The sequence below is a fragment of the Callithrix jacchus genome, chromosome X, assembly GCF_049354715.1.
Source record: "Callithrix jacchus isolate 240 chromosome X, calJac240_pri, whole genome shotgun sequence".
NCBI classification, from domain to species: Eukaryota; Metazoa; Chordata; class Mammalia; order Primates; family Cebidae; genus Callithrix; species Callithrix jacchus.
This window is the reverse complement of record NC_133524.1, coordinates 120,149,210-120,163,786: the sequence shown is the minus strand read 5'-3', so window position 1 is coordinate 120,163,786 and position 14,577 is coordinate 120,149,210. Positions and strand designations below refer to the sequence as shown.

Here is a 14,577-nt window from a genome sequence, read left to right as displayed (position 1 = left end):
TGCTTTATGTCCTTGATAAGGATCAAGAGTGGGTAAAACAGAATTATCATGGGTATTTCTGGGAAGAACTGAAATAAAGACAGAGAGTGAACAGAAGTAACAGAGGCTGGTAGGAAAGTTTAGCTAAACTGTACAGCACATCTATGTAACCTGAGTGTGCCCTCTCAGAAGCACTATAGATGGTTCTGTCGGTTCTATAACCACATTGGCGCTCATATCCTCCCCCATCCTTTTTTTTCACTGGCAGCATCCTATTTATACTCATTCAACAAGTACATGGAGTGAGAATCTACTCTGTTTCAGACACGGAGAATATAAAAATGAATGAGACACAGTGTCCTCCCTCTAAAGATGTGAGAGTTGTACAGTCTAGCGAGGAAGACAAATCCCAATGATAGGCCATCACAATATATTTAATGAAGGCAACAGACAACCATCTTCTCTTATATGAACTGAGGCTGCAGCCTCCTAACAGTTCTCCCTGCTCCTTGTCTCTCCCCTTCCAAGATTCATTGCCACCAAAACACTGTTTGGATCATCCTTTTATCCCCTTGAAAAACTGTCTATGCTTCTTTATTGTCTGCTGACTGCATGCTTACCTCCAGAGCCCAGTAAGTCAGTTCCCCCATGCTCCGGCCCCAGGATGCCTCTCCAGCCTTATCTCTCACTACCCTCCTATAAGAACCTTGCACTCCAGCAATGCTGGTCCCCCAGTAGACATCCTATCAATCTGTGTGCCTTTCTTCATACCTGTTTGGAATGCCTTCCTCCCCTCCTCAATCTCTACCTACCTTCTAGGATTCAAACACCACCTGCTTCTGCTCTTCTTCCTTCTCTTCTGCTCAGCCCAGCTGGAAATGACCTCTGCCTCTTCCTAGCTTCTACAGTTTCTTCTTTACAGAAATACATGGCAATATTCTGGCATTAGAGTTATCTGTGTGCATATTGTATCTGCCCTACTAGACTGAATTTCATTCAGCACTGTATCCCTGGTCCCTAGCACAAGACTCTGATATTTATTGGATGAAGGACAAATGAAGATAGAAGGGCATTATGACTTGGAACTGAATCATAGGAAGCCAAAGAATTTATTGGTGAGGAAAGGGGAATCTCATATTTCCTAAAGAATTCTTATTAGGTTGGTCAGCTTTCTGACATGAGATGTAAAGAGGGTCTGACTCTTTCATATTTCCTTTAAAAGAATAAGTAATGAATTTCTCTTCTATTATCTGCAATATTTTCTTAAAAGCAAAGGTGTAGGAGCCTCTAGTTTTATCCTGAACAGTTTAACTCTGGCTTAAATTGTCCTCAAAGGAAAGGGCAAGCTATCTCTTATGAGAAAATACCAGACCAAATATATTTTTAATAATGTGTAAATATCATCTCTCCAACTAAACTATATGCTTCTCAAGGACAAGAATGGATACTGAATTTTCTTTACAGATGTTTCCTTTTCTCTACTGGGGTGCACATGTGTGCACATGCACACACACGCACTCAAGCACAAATGCACACACACACTCAAGTGCACATGCACACACTCAAGTGCACATGCACACACATTCAAGCGCACATGTGCACACTCAAGTGCACCTGGACACACACACTCAAGCACACATGCACACACACAAGCGCACATGCACACACACTCAAGCGCACATGCACACACACACTCAAGTGCACATGCACACATATACTCAAGCACACATGCACACACACACTCAAGTGCACATGCACACACACAAGCGCACATGCACACACACACAAGCACACATGCACACACACTCAAGTGCACATGCACACACTCAAATGCACACACTCAAGCTCACATGCATACATACACTCAAGTGCACATGCACAGAGCCTATGACAGTGCTGAGGAAAAGGATGGGTGTGCTCAATACTTAACTGGCGGGGCCCTCTGGGACCATCACAGTGGAAGTCTGTAAAATCAGGACAGCAGCAGACAATTTGATATCAAATCTCCTCTTACCAAACCCACTTCTGATAACTATCAAGGCAACTGTCATTTCCTGATGACACAATTCACCAGCTAGAATTTGCATGCCTGGTTAGTTGAGTGCTATGCCATGGAGGCAGAGAGGGTGGGTTTGCTCCCATGCTGTGGCCTGAGGGGATTAGTTGGAGCATGTTGGCTTATACTTTGCGCCAAAGGATGAAGGCACCAAAGGGAAACATGCAGCAGAAGAGACTTTGAGTAAACCTGTTTTTTGGACATTCAGTCTGGAAAGATGCATTCCCCTGTGATGACGGAAAAAAACTCAAGCCATAGAAAGCAAAGTCTCCCGCTATTTCTTATCCACTTTGAGCAATCTTTCCAAAGTTGTAGGAATTACCCACTGATACGTACATCTGCCTGTTGTTCTTCCTTTGGAAATGACCCAAAAGAGAGGTGGGGCCTGTATGTTTTGATCCAGGGCCATATTGAGCAGAGACACCATCCTGCAGATACCATTAAATGTGATTGCTTTGACTGCGAATAGCAGAATTGGGGTATGTGAGTGTGTTGGAGTTGGGGTGCTTTATCATGGAGTTACAGTCAAGGCACACTTTCATTTGCCTCTCTGGCCACAGAAAGGAAATGAGGCAATATAACTTTCCAGCTACCCAACAACTGGACAGGCCCATGAGAAATATCTTATTCCCAACACCATTGCCTCCTTCACCAGAAAAAAACAAAAAACAAAACAAGAAGCAGTCTCCTAGCTAAATCTGTCTGGGTAATTACAGTCTTATCTAAGAATCTTTAGCTTGCCTCTCTGAATTGACAGTAGTATTACTGTCAATATGGGGAGTAGGGATGGGTACAGAATGTGTAGGAACATGCCTGTGCTCTTGGGAATAAGCTTTACAATGTATCTCAGACAAAGAGCACCAATAACTTAGCTTAAAAGGTGTTTGGGTAGATGGACTAGAATACCAGATTTAGCCACAGGCCACTGCTAAGGTTCATTGGGAATTCTGATCATTGTACCCCCATGCATGGATGGCTCAACTGGTATCTGATCTTGTCATCTTGCTCTGATAAGTGGATGCAACCACTGCTCTTACCTTTATATGAGATTTTGCCTTAAAAATGGGGCTGCGTGACTGAAGGAAACTGCCTCCAAGCTGGAAAGTCCATGTGGAACCGCATCCAGGGCCATAGTCTAAGCTCGGCTTTCCTGGAGGAATGATAAAGAGTGACCTTGCCAAGGGTTGAGGAATCCCTTTAGAAATCAGGAAAGGGAAACCAATGAGGCAAAGTTGCTGGTGCCTCATGTGGAACAGAGAGGAACTGCCTGCAGAATCCAGGTTGCTGGGCCGGCACTTCCCCTGATAAGAAAAGTATGCAGCAGCTTCCTTCCATCTACTGCCTGCAAACTCCTGCCTCCTCTACCTTCGGATTATAATGGCTGGACATTGGGCCGGGCATGGTGGCTCATGCCTGTAATACCAGCACTTTGGGAGGCTGAGGTAGAGGGATCAAATGAAGCCAGGAGTTCGGTACCAGAGTGGCCAACATGGCAAAACCACCTCTCTACTAAAATTACAAAAAGTAGCCAGGTGTGGTGGTACACATCTGTACCCAGCTACTCAGGGAAGTGGAGGCATGAGAATCACTTGAACCAAGGAGGCAGAGGTTGCAGTGAGCCAAGATCACACCACTGCACTCCAGCCTGGGTGGCAGAGTGAAACTGTCTCAAAAAAAAAAAAAAAAAAAAGGCTGGATGTTATTGTTTTCCTCCCCTGGAAAAAAGACCAAACACACAAGGTTGGGGCTAAACTGGGTCAAACCTTCCCATGCTCCTTTCTTGCCAGGGGCCTGCTTCTGGTAGCCACAGAGCCCCACAGCAGGCAGATCATGGGCAAACTGTCTGGGCAAAGGGAAGGATTTTGCCATCAATCCCAGAAGCAAACAGGACCCTTCAGTCTTTCTTTGATAATGAGTCCCTAGCTGCATATTAGCAATGTACCAACTATATTGACTGAAATCCATTTGAACAAAGGAGATACCCAATTTAACATCTAGGGCTTGGCATATCTATGATGTCAATAACCTATCTGATTCATTCTATTCACATACGTGACTGTTTTAACTGGTAGTGTATATGTGTGTGTACACACATGCACATGTATATGCAGAAGGGAACTTGAGGTGGCATTATGTATAGGCTGAAGTTCAAGCCTGTCCCATAAAATACAGTCCAGCCCCTTTTCCCAAGCCTACCCAAGGCTGGTATAGTTATTAAAATTTGAGCGACTACCCAGGCTGAGTTCTTTAGAACGTAATGGATAAATACTGAATTATTGCGCCACTTTGCGTAATTGCTGGGGGAGGGAGGAGTAGAGCCAGTATCTACAATTGTGTCCAGGCTGTACCCTGCTCATTTTGGGTAAAAAGAATATAATTGTTTAACATTTTAAAAGCAAATAAAACTGCTTAAATATTTTGTAATTTGCAACTTGAAAACAGTAATGGGTTTCCAAGTGCATGTCTTTACTTTTAATGAAGTGTTTATTTTTCATGGTTCTATTGGCAATAAAAGAACAGCTCCACATCAAAAGCCTTCAGGGAAGCAGTTTTCATTTGGAGGACAGTGAGATTGCCAATAATTCTGAATTTTTTTTTTGAAAAAGTAAACTCCCTAGACTATATTTCTAGATCTAGGTTATAGCCTATTATCCCAGGTAATTATTTTTTGTCTCTTACTCATATAGACAAATTACAAAACATTATGTACTCTACTCTAAAAAGATTTTTAAAATTTAAGTGACATCAAGATCAGAGGGTTCCAGAATGTTTTAATGAGCATGTTTCCATTATCCTCGGTGCTTGTTCATTTTGTTGGAAGAATGATTCATTCATTTCAAATTTGGCAACTTAAACAGCAGCATATTATAATTTTCCCATCATAATACAAAGTCAGTATATTGGCTTCTCAGCCTTTGAGGGCCCTTTTGTACCTTCTTTTTCTTTGACAATAGCACCCTCTGCTGGGCTGCATAATCCATCACATCTAATGGGATCGACCCAAATTGCAAACGGAGGCCTCCCTGCAACGTTGTACCCAGCAGGACACGATTCATAAATCAGTGTTCCACCCTGGTGATTCATTACCAGATATATTTTTTCTGTAAAACAGCACAGCTCAAGGAAGTCATCAAGAATTCAGAAGCTGCAAAAAATACCTTCGTTTGATTAATCATCTCTCTGACCTTTTTCTTCTTATTGAACAAGGTTAATAATACTTGTTATCACTCAAAGTTAAACTGTATTAGCTGCCAAGTGATTTTTATTTTGCAAAGGCCTGTTATCACTGCCAAGAGGCTTCAGAGCTGGGATTGGTTACATTCCTCAGGTATGACCCCGAGGGACATCTGACCAACGCAACGTTTCCCACCGGCGAGGTCAGCAGCTTCCACAGTGACCTGGAGAAACTGACAAAAGTAGAGCTAGATACTTCCAACCGCGAAAATGTCCTCATGTCAACCAACTTGACAGCAACTAGTACCATATATATTTTAAAACAAGGTAAGATTGTTTCCAACTATACCTGACTGTAACAGCCCCTATCTCAACATCCACCCTGAAACCTGCGTACACCATTAATAAACAGAATTCGCCTCTAGCTGCGATGTACTCTTCCTGTTTTCCAGCTATGGAGGTTGAAACACAGACAAAATTCACACCTTTTACAAGTTCTCATATCAACTTTGGGCACATCTCTGTGGGAGTCATGAGGTTCAATCCTTGCCAAGTCTGCCCTGCTATCAACTCATTTCCCAGCACCCAGCTGTTTGCAAAGCTCTTTCAGGGTCTGGCTAGGTTATATTAAATAAATGGAGCCTGGGCTCCAGCTGAGCTTAGCATTCTAGATCAATGCCAAAATAGGTGAAGAAAAAGGAAAATCTTAAGATACAGACCAAGCAAGAATATAAGTGAAATGAGATAATTAAAAACTCATTCTATTTGAAGACAGAAAAGTAAGGAAGAACAGAAGGAGAAAGGAAAGAAGGAAGGAAGATATGATTTGGAAGGAATGTCTTAGAAGCTAGAGGAGAAGTATACCAAGAGAAATTGATTTCTCTCTGCCCTGTCATTAAGACCTCATTCTGTTGTTAGGTTGTGAGGCCAGACACTCTAAGAGGAATAGTACCAACTTTTGTTGGTGTTATTTTGTGGAGTACAGCAACTGTGATGGTGGCCCCAGGTGGTAAGGTGCTAAGTTGAACTTCATGCTCTTCTCATTCTAGCTCCCAGCGTAACAAACTGAGAAGGCTGATCCAACAAGTCAGTGAGGGAGTTTAGGAGGGAATTCTTTAAAAATAAAAAAGGAGAAAAACAAAAACAGCCTGCAGTGTTAGACAAGAGTCTTTTCTCCAAGAAACAGGTACTCTAGCTGTGAAAATAACAAGACCCAAATGGATAGGAAACACGTTTACCTGTCAGAGTAGAAGTCTAGCCCAGAAGGCAGTTAGGACCACAGCACCCCACCTGCTTATCCCTTCCCGAAGGTACCTCCTAAAACTAAACCTGTCTCTTTTCTGCTTCCTGCTTTTCCCTTCCTTCTCCCTCTTCCTTCTTTGCTTTTCTGTCTATAGAAAATACTCAAAGTACCTATCGGGTGAGTCCAGATGGTTCCCTGCGTGTCACTTTTGCCAGCGGGATGGAGATCAGCCTCAGCTCAGAGCCGCACATCCTGGCAGGGGCAGTCAACCCTACCCTGGGCAAATGCAACATCTCATTGCCCGGAGAGCACAATGCAAACCTCATCGAGTGGCGGCAGAGGAAAGAGCAAAACAAAGGCAACATTTCAGCTTTTGAAAGGAGGCTGAGGGTAAGGTTTGACTTTACACAAGATATAGAACTTTTAAGGCTTAAAAAAAAACTGCAGCGCCTCCCTAAACTGAAGTCCCATTTCTCCAAAGCTTTTGTAGGTGACAGACTAGCTTATATGATATACCAATTCAAAAGAGGATGCTAATGGCCGATAATGGTTCAGTATCCTTAAATGAGCATTCTAATAGGAGCTTTCTTAGTCATTAGCCAGCTAAAGTGCTCTAATAGTAGCAATTTCAGGCACCAAGAAAGTCTGGATGGAGAAATGTGTTTAGACAAAGGAGGCCCTCAGCACCTTTCCCAGCAAGCCCTGGAGATGCTTATCAGGTTCACTGAGTTGACCAAGGTCCCTGCTTTTCAGGTAGCTCTGTGGAAAGACCTCACAGGTACACACAAGATGATGTGAGACAAAAGGCAACATTTGGGCAAAGGCCAGTTAGAAGGGAAAATTGGTAAATGATAACATCGTCATGAATACATACATATCCAGGGCCAGAGGGATAAACGACTGAGACCTGAATCACAGGATGACCCTGACTTAATGAGGGATGAATAAAGGACTAGTACTGAGATTGAGCTGAGGAACTCAGAGCTGCCTGGAAGAAGTTATAGATTTGGGAGTTTTAAAGTCCTTACCAAGCACAGTTCACCAGAGTTAACCAAAAGACCTCTGTCAGCTTTTCTGCAGCACACAAAGCCTACAATCACCATAGCACTCTGTCGACCTATCTCCTCTTCAACATTAACCAGTGTTAGGATGATGTGGTCAACTTTCTACATGTAGTAACATTCAATATCAGCCCTAGAGCAATTGCCAACCTGCAGGAAATAGTCACTCACTATTGAGGCCAGATCTGCTTTGAGCACCTGTGTCACACCTGATACTGGGAAGTGTTTTACATTTTCTTTGCTCACAGTAAAAATTTGGTAACCTTATGGCCGTGGAAGTGCAACCACCAAACAACCACCCAGTTCCAGAGAGAAGCAGTCAAACCAGTTATGTGGCTTAATATGAACAAAATACAAAATTGCTTACTTTTCAACCAGTTCTATTGGTGACACACAGACACATACTTTAGTGGGTGGTAGTGGTGGTTGTTTTTTTTTGACAGCTACTGAAGTTGTTTATATGCACAAGTCAATTTGTATGTTTCAATTCTATTGACAAGTTTCTAATAGAATATTTACCAGATATGCCACTGAATGGAGAAATGAAACCAATCCAAATAGTCGAACCTCTGCCTGGGTAGCAGTAAGGAGTTCTATCAGAATTCTTTGAGAAATAGGACCTCCTGGGTAGAACCCTGGATGGGGAAGTTAGAGAATCCGGTCTTGATACCGTGTTTTACTAATGGCTTAAGAAATGCCTTGATTTTTTTTTCACTTGTAAAATAAAAGTGTACTACTAGAGAAAGTAAGAATTATCTACTTATGGCTTATCAACATCATGGACTCATCACAGAAAGATTGTATTGAATTCCTGATTTCCTGGTGCCTTTCCCAGCTTATACCCTCGATAAAACATTTTGAACCAAATCATATACTATGTGGCTTTGGGATTTTTCATTCTTTAGGATAACATCCTATATTATGTGACCTTGGAAGTTTCCATTTTCTAGAACAACCAATCCTGTTTTCTGTCCTTCATATGCACAGATAATGGAGAGAAACTATAAACTGTAATTTACACCCCATATCCCAAATTGTTCTCTTTTTTTTTTTTTTTTTGAGACAGAGTTTCACTCTTGTTACCCAGGCTGGAGTACAATGGCGCGATCCCGGCTCACTGCAACCTCCGCCTCCTGGGTTCAGGCAATTCTCCTGCCTCAGCCTCCTGAGTAGCTGGGACTACAGGCACGTGCCACCATGCCCAGCTAACTTTTGTTATTTTTAGTAGAGACGGGTTTTCACCATGTTGACCAAGATGGTCTCGATCTCTTGATCTCATGATCCACCTGCCTCAGCCTTCCAAAGTGCTGGGATTATACCCAAATTGTTCTTAATCCTGGGAAGCTAATGGTAATAAAACATTTGGGAGCTTGTTAGTGTTGAGGAGCAAAGTGTTTAGTTAGTACTAATTATAATGTGACCCATTTCCCATCCTGTGGCAGAGTTGAGCAGATTTGTGGACTGGATTATAAGGGCAACAAATTCAAGGCCTTCTTCCCTATGTCACTTCTAGGCTACTCCCTGAGGTCCTGTGACTGAAACATGAGGCCCCTTAGTGGCCAGGTGGTGTTACTATGAATGCTCCTAGAAGTCAAATAACAATAACAATCATTTACATTTGTTTGTTTAGTGCCTCAGAGTGAACAAAATGGTTTCATAGCCAGGATTTTATTTGTTCACCACAGCCATCAATTGTTACTTTCAATTTACAGATAAGGAGACCAAGGCCCAGGTAGGTTAAGTGATTTGCCTAAAGTCAACCAGCTATTAAGGAGCAGAGCCAGGGCTAAAATACAGGTCCTTACCTAGCATGGCACTCTTTCTACTGCATCACACTGTGCTGCCTTGTTCCTTAAAATAATTAATCTATAAATCATTGCCCCACTCAGTAGAGCTACCTTGGCAGGGCCTGACTCTTAATTTCAATGCTGACAAAAAGAGACAAATAATGGACTCTAATGTACTGGCAAGTGTGGGAGGCACAGGACAACTGGCTGGCTTCCAGGCAGGAAAAGCATGAAGTGGGCAAAAAGAGGAAGGAGGCTGCTTAACTGGTTAATTTTTACCTGCTCTCCCCATTCCTAGTAATTTTTGTGTATGCTGATGTCTCAATTTCCCCAGATTTGGCATTTCTAATTGAATGAAATGATACTCTCCTGAAAGGGATGCATGAATCCAATTTTAACAAAGCAGATTCTCTTTTCCCACTGACTTTATTATTTCCGAGATGGTGTCCCTTCATTTCAGGTAACTTTTCAAGGAGAAAGCTGATGCCAATTTTCTCTTTTCCTGGACCAAAATATGCAATGACCCATTTGTAAGCACACAAAGAGTAAGCTTCTCCCATGGTCTCAAGTTCCTCAATACCTTGAACTGAATCATTTGTTTCTTCTAGTGAAGCTGTCATTTCAGAGTGAGGGCAGGTGGAACTTTCAGAGCTGTGGAGACAGAATTTCTGAATCATACAATATAGAAACCCCTTCTGTACTGTGGGAAGTGGGGCTCCTTTTTGAAAACCCACACAAAAGTGTGGTTGTAATTTGCAAGTGTGCAGGCCATAAAGCACTAATTGTTCAAGGACAAAATGACAGGTTCATTTAAAGGCCCATTTGGTAAGATGACAGACGTCAAATGTTCCCAAAAGCTACCGATCACACCTCCCCCAGACCCTTTTGCTGGAAAGAAAAAAAATCAGAAAAGGATAGACATATCTTTGGAGAATAATCAGTAATTTTTTTTTCATACACAATCAGGATCCTTTTCAAGGTGACGGAGGCAAAGTGTTGGGAAACATGATACCCGGCTCAGCCTGAGCAGGCAAGGGATTTGTTACCTCTGAGCCATCCTTCATCAGCTCCATTAAGTGAAATAAGTCACATTAACATCCTGAAATTTCATTTATTTAAAAAATCTATTTTCCCCAACCTGAGTTGTGTTTGACTCATCTTCCTTGCAAAGCACTTTTGCATCTAGTCCATATATCTGCTTATCTGCTACATCAATCTGTCCCCATAAATACATTTCCCTGGACAATAGAGAAATTAGAGTGCAGATAACAAAAGAGGCAATTGTAAAAGAATTGGGCATTCACCAAAAGCATACTGGTTTAGGAACTACATCCAGTTTGTACCTTGCTATGTCCATGGATAGTAATGCTGTCATATGAGACTTATTCCAGCTTTGGATCCCAGAGCTATTTGTAAAATTTTGTAGACTGAGTTGTAAGGTTATAGCAAAATCCCTGAACTGCAGCCTCCTTTGTTAAAAGAAAAACAATGGAGGAAGCTTAGCACTTTATGACCAAAATTATAAAATCAAGTAGGATTGTAATGTGTTTACAAGTGAAATGAAGCAAAGACTTATCTAAAACTCTCACAATTTATTTTTTCCTCTACTCAAAGATAATTGAGAATACGGTAGGTTGGTTTTTAAATTAAACATGTGAATGTTCAGATGTGAGCTGAGAAGGAGAAACAAGCTCAGTTGAACACAGGGTCTCAGGCTAACAAATGATAGGGAACGGGGGAGGGAGCCAAGAGGGCTCTGACCTCTCCCTCCATTCTCAGAACTGCCTTGGTCCTCGGCTACAGGGTGCTCAGAGTTGGAGTCTCATTCACTTCACACTATTTTAACTTCCTTCTCCTCAGGTTTGGTGGAAGTATTTACTTTGTGAAATTTTAGATAGGGAGCCTGACTAGAGATAGATTAATCAGATTAATCTATTTAAAAATATATCTGCAGTTTTCAGTCAAGTAACAGTGCTTTCCCCCTAAGGTGTCCCCTGGAGACAGGAGATTTCGCATATCAAGGCTACTGGGCAGTATAGATTTTTGGGGTCAAGGAATTCTTTGGGCTTCCAAATCATAGAACCTGCTATATTTGATTGTGTTTTTTGTTTTTATCTCCCAGACTGGAGTGCAGTGGCATGATCCTGGCTCACTGCAGCCTCTAACTCCTGGGCTCAAGTGAATCTCCCACCACAGCCTCCTGAGTAGCTGGGACTACAGGCACACGCCACTATGCTCAGCTAATTTTCAGGTTTTTTTTTTTTTTAAAGATGAGGTTTTGCCATGTTGCCCAGGCTGGTCTTGAACTCCTGGACTCAAGCCATCCACCCACCTCAGCCTCCCAATGTGCTGGGACTTCAAACATGAGTCACTGTGCCTGGCCTATTTTTGTTCATCTTGGATCAACCTCACTAAGATAACTAGAAAGAACGAATTATTTCATACACCATCTCACCTATATATAAGCATTAATGATTTGGCATAAAAAATTTTAAATATCTGTTGTATGGTTACACAGATCAACAGCAAAATATTTAAGCAAGGGCAAATTAGCATAGGGCAAAAATTGACCAAGTTAAATAATATACATAAAGTTAGGTGAGAAAAATGAGCATGATTCTGAAGAAGAACTGGTATACCCATAATTTTGCACTTTTCCCATCTATAAAAGGAAGGACATGGATTGTGCAATCTCTATTATTAGTCATAGTATTAACCATAACAAGAACAATTAGCATTCCTTGAAGTCTCACCCTGTATACTGCCGCATATTAGCTCATTTACCATTCAGAACACCTTATCGGATGGATTTATCATTGTCATTTCCATTTTAGAGGTAAAGAAACTGAGGCACAGAGAGGTCACACAGCTAGTAAGCAGCGATTACAGGATTCAATCTCAGGCAGTCTGACTCAAAAGTCCATTTCTTAAGATCCCTTCTGGTAATAAGGTTCTATATGCTGGCAAGGTAAAGGGAGTGTCTTGTGAGTAAAAACATTATTGAATCAAATTCTTCAAAACAATTAGAAACAACTAGTTGTATGCGAGTGTAAGTTACACTGGGTAGTTGGGTAAGAGTGAACAGAAGAAGGGTTCCTTCTAACTCATGCAGTTTTGTGTCAAAGGTTATTATGATGTCATGTAAACTTTTCTAGAAATCTATCACTATGTAAACAAATAATTGAAAATCCTGCATAAATGTCATACAATGATTCTTATTAAATATGGAATAATTTTTAAAGAATAAAATGTCTAGAGAAATTATACATTTTTTCCATCTTTTTAAAAAAGTAAAGTCACCTTTCAAAAAGAAAGAAAGAATGGAAATTCCAGATGAAATATTAGAGGCTGATTCTAATACTGAATATATGCCCTGTTCATTGGTAGGCAACTCTGTGAAGTAGAAGTAGGCGTAAGTAAGCTTTTGATTGTCTACCAAGAGATACCAATAAAAAATCAAATCTATGGAATTAATGTAATGGTTGATTTCTTAAAAATCAAATACTAATTACCTTAAAACTAGTGAGAGTAAAGTAGCGTGTGGTACTTCTTAAGATCAACTGTGACTTTTCTATCCATTCTCACAGCTTCATAAAAATTAAATGTGGGATCTTCCAAACTCTGACGTGGCTATTTGGCCCATATCACTTATTCACCTTCCAACTTCTTCAGCAAAAATTAAACAACTAACACAGTTGTCTTGTGAGTTAAAATGCTAGATAGTGTCCTTGAGAATTCAGCCTTCTCCTCCTTGAGGATGGGAGAAAATCTAGTGCAGTGATCATAGCTCAGAGTTCAGCACATTCACAGGTGTGGGTGTGAGAGTGTGTGATCTGTTGAACCATAGCAAATTGCCCTTTGTTTAGGCCAAGAACAGTTAAATATCACCAATTGCCTTTAGATCAACCTACTACAACGTTATTCTTCTAACTGAATGAGCTTCAAATTGGAAGGGTTGAAGGGATTTTCTCTTGAACAATTAGAATGCAGAGTTCTCAGAAAGAGCAGGAAAGGGCTTTGCTTTTCCCCATATACCCTCTTTTCACATTTCTGCCAGCAACACTATTCATGGCTCTCCAGAGCACACTCTTCCCTCTTTCCTCTCTGGTCCTAGTTTGCACAATAATCAAGCCCATTTCCTAGTACAGCTGAAAAAAACCATAAGGGAAACCAAAGGATGCATTACAGCATAGATCCATCTTCCCTTATTTAAAACATATTACCAAGCACAGTTTTCTCACCACACCATACAGCTTGTCAGTTACCAAACTCAAAGATTTTGTTCAATGCACAGCTGTCCAAAGGGATCCTTTTTAACTTGGAGCTATTCCCAGATTTCAATCCTTTTTCTTCTTCCGCTCCACCCCTTCTCTGTTCAAGGAAAGGATTCGTGTAGACTGAATACTGAAGGAGTGGAAATAAAGATTGATGGTCCACACTTAGATCAAGGACTATCATCTTTCAGGAAAGCAAGCACTCGCATGAATGCGGAGCTTTCTCAACCTTGCCCATGACCCCAGCAGTCAGCAGTGTTCAGCCTAGTTCTGATTCCTATCATAGAGGCTGGTGGCACATGAGCACTCAAGAAGGAGGCTGAAGGCCAGACACAGTGGCTCACGCCTGTAATCCCAGAACTTTGGGAGGGCGAGGTGGGTGGATCACCTGAGGTCAGGAGCTCAAGACCAGCCTGGCCATCATGGTGAAACCCTGTCTCTACTAAAAATACAAAAAAAAATTACCTGGGCATAGTGGCAGGTGCTTGTAATCTCAACCACTCAGTGTGGGACAGGGGCTGAGGCCGGAGAATTGCTTGAACCCGGGAGGCAAAGGTTGCAGTAAGCCAAGATCACACCATTGCATTCCACCTGGGCGACAAGAGCAAAACCCTGTCTCAAAAAAAAAAGCAACAACAACAAAAAGGAGTTTGGGAGAGTGCAGCTGGAAAAACATTCTCTTTGCCAGGCTTCTCACACATGGTTTCCCCAGGAGACGCAGGGAGGAACCTGTGGAGTCTTCAGTTCCTTCATTCTTTTTCAGCTCTTAGCTGAATTTTACATTAACTTCCAAACCCGACTTTGAAACTGTGTTTCAGTAGCATTGGAATATCAGAGTGCCTTACGCAGAATCAGAGAAGCACAGCGGTAGACGTCTTGACAGGCAGAGAAAGAACATTAAGCAGAGTTGTCCTCTGCTTGCTTTGTGGTGGATTTTAAACAGTGATCCTTGCTTGTGTAGCTATAATGACTTTATTAAGAAATGTGTTTGTGAGTAGTAAAC

The 14,577-nt window shown here is 41.6% G+C and overlaps 1 protein-coding gene across 3 annotated transcripts in view; it reads left to right on the top strand.

Annotated features, from left to right (window-relative positions):
• Positions 1 to 14,577, top strand: part of TENM1 (teneurin transmembrane protein 1) — an 801,721-nt gene that overhangs the window by 767,241 nt on the left and 19,903 nt on the right. For all 3 annotated transcript variants that reach the window (XM_078363019.1, XM_054251187.2, XM_054251185.2), the window contains 2 exons: positions 5,364 to 5,536; positions 6,607 to 6,842. In XM_078363019.1, coding sequence (XP_078219145.1) covers positions 5,364 to 5,536; positions 6,607 to 6,842 — 409 coding nt within the window. The remainder of the gene's footprint in view (positions 1 to 5,363; positions 5,537 to 6,606; positions 6,843 to 14,577) is intronic.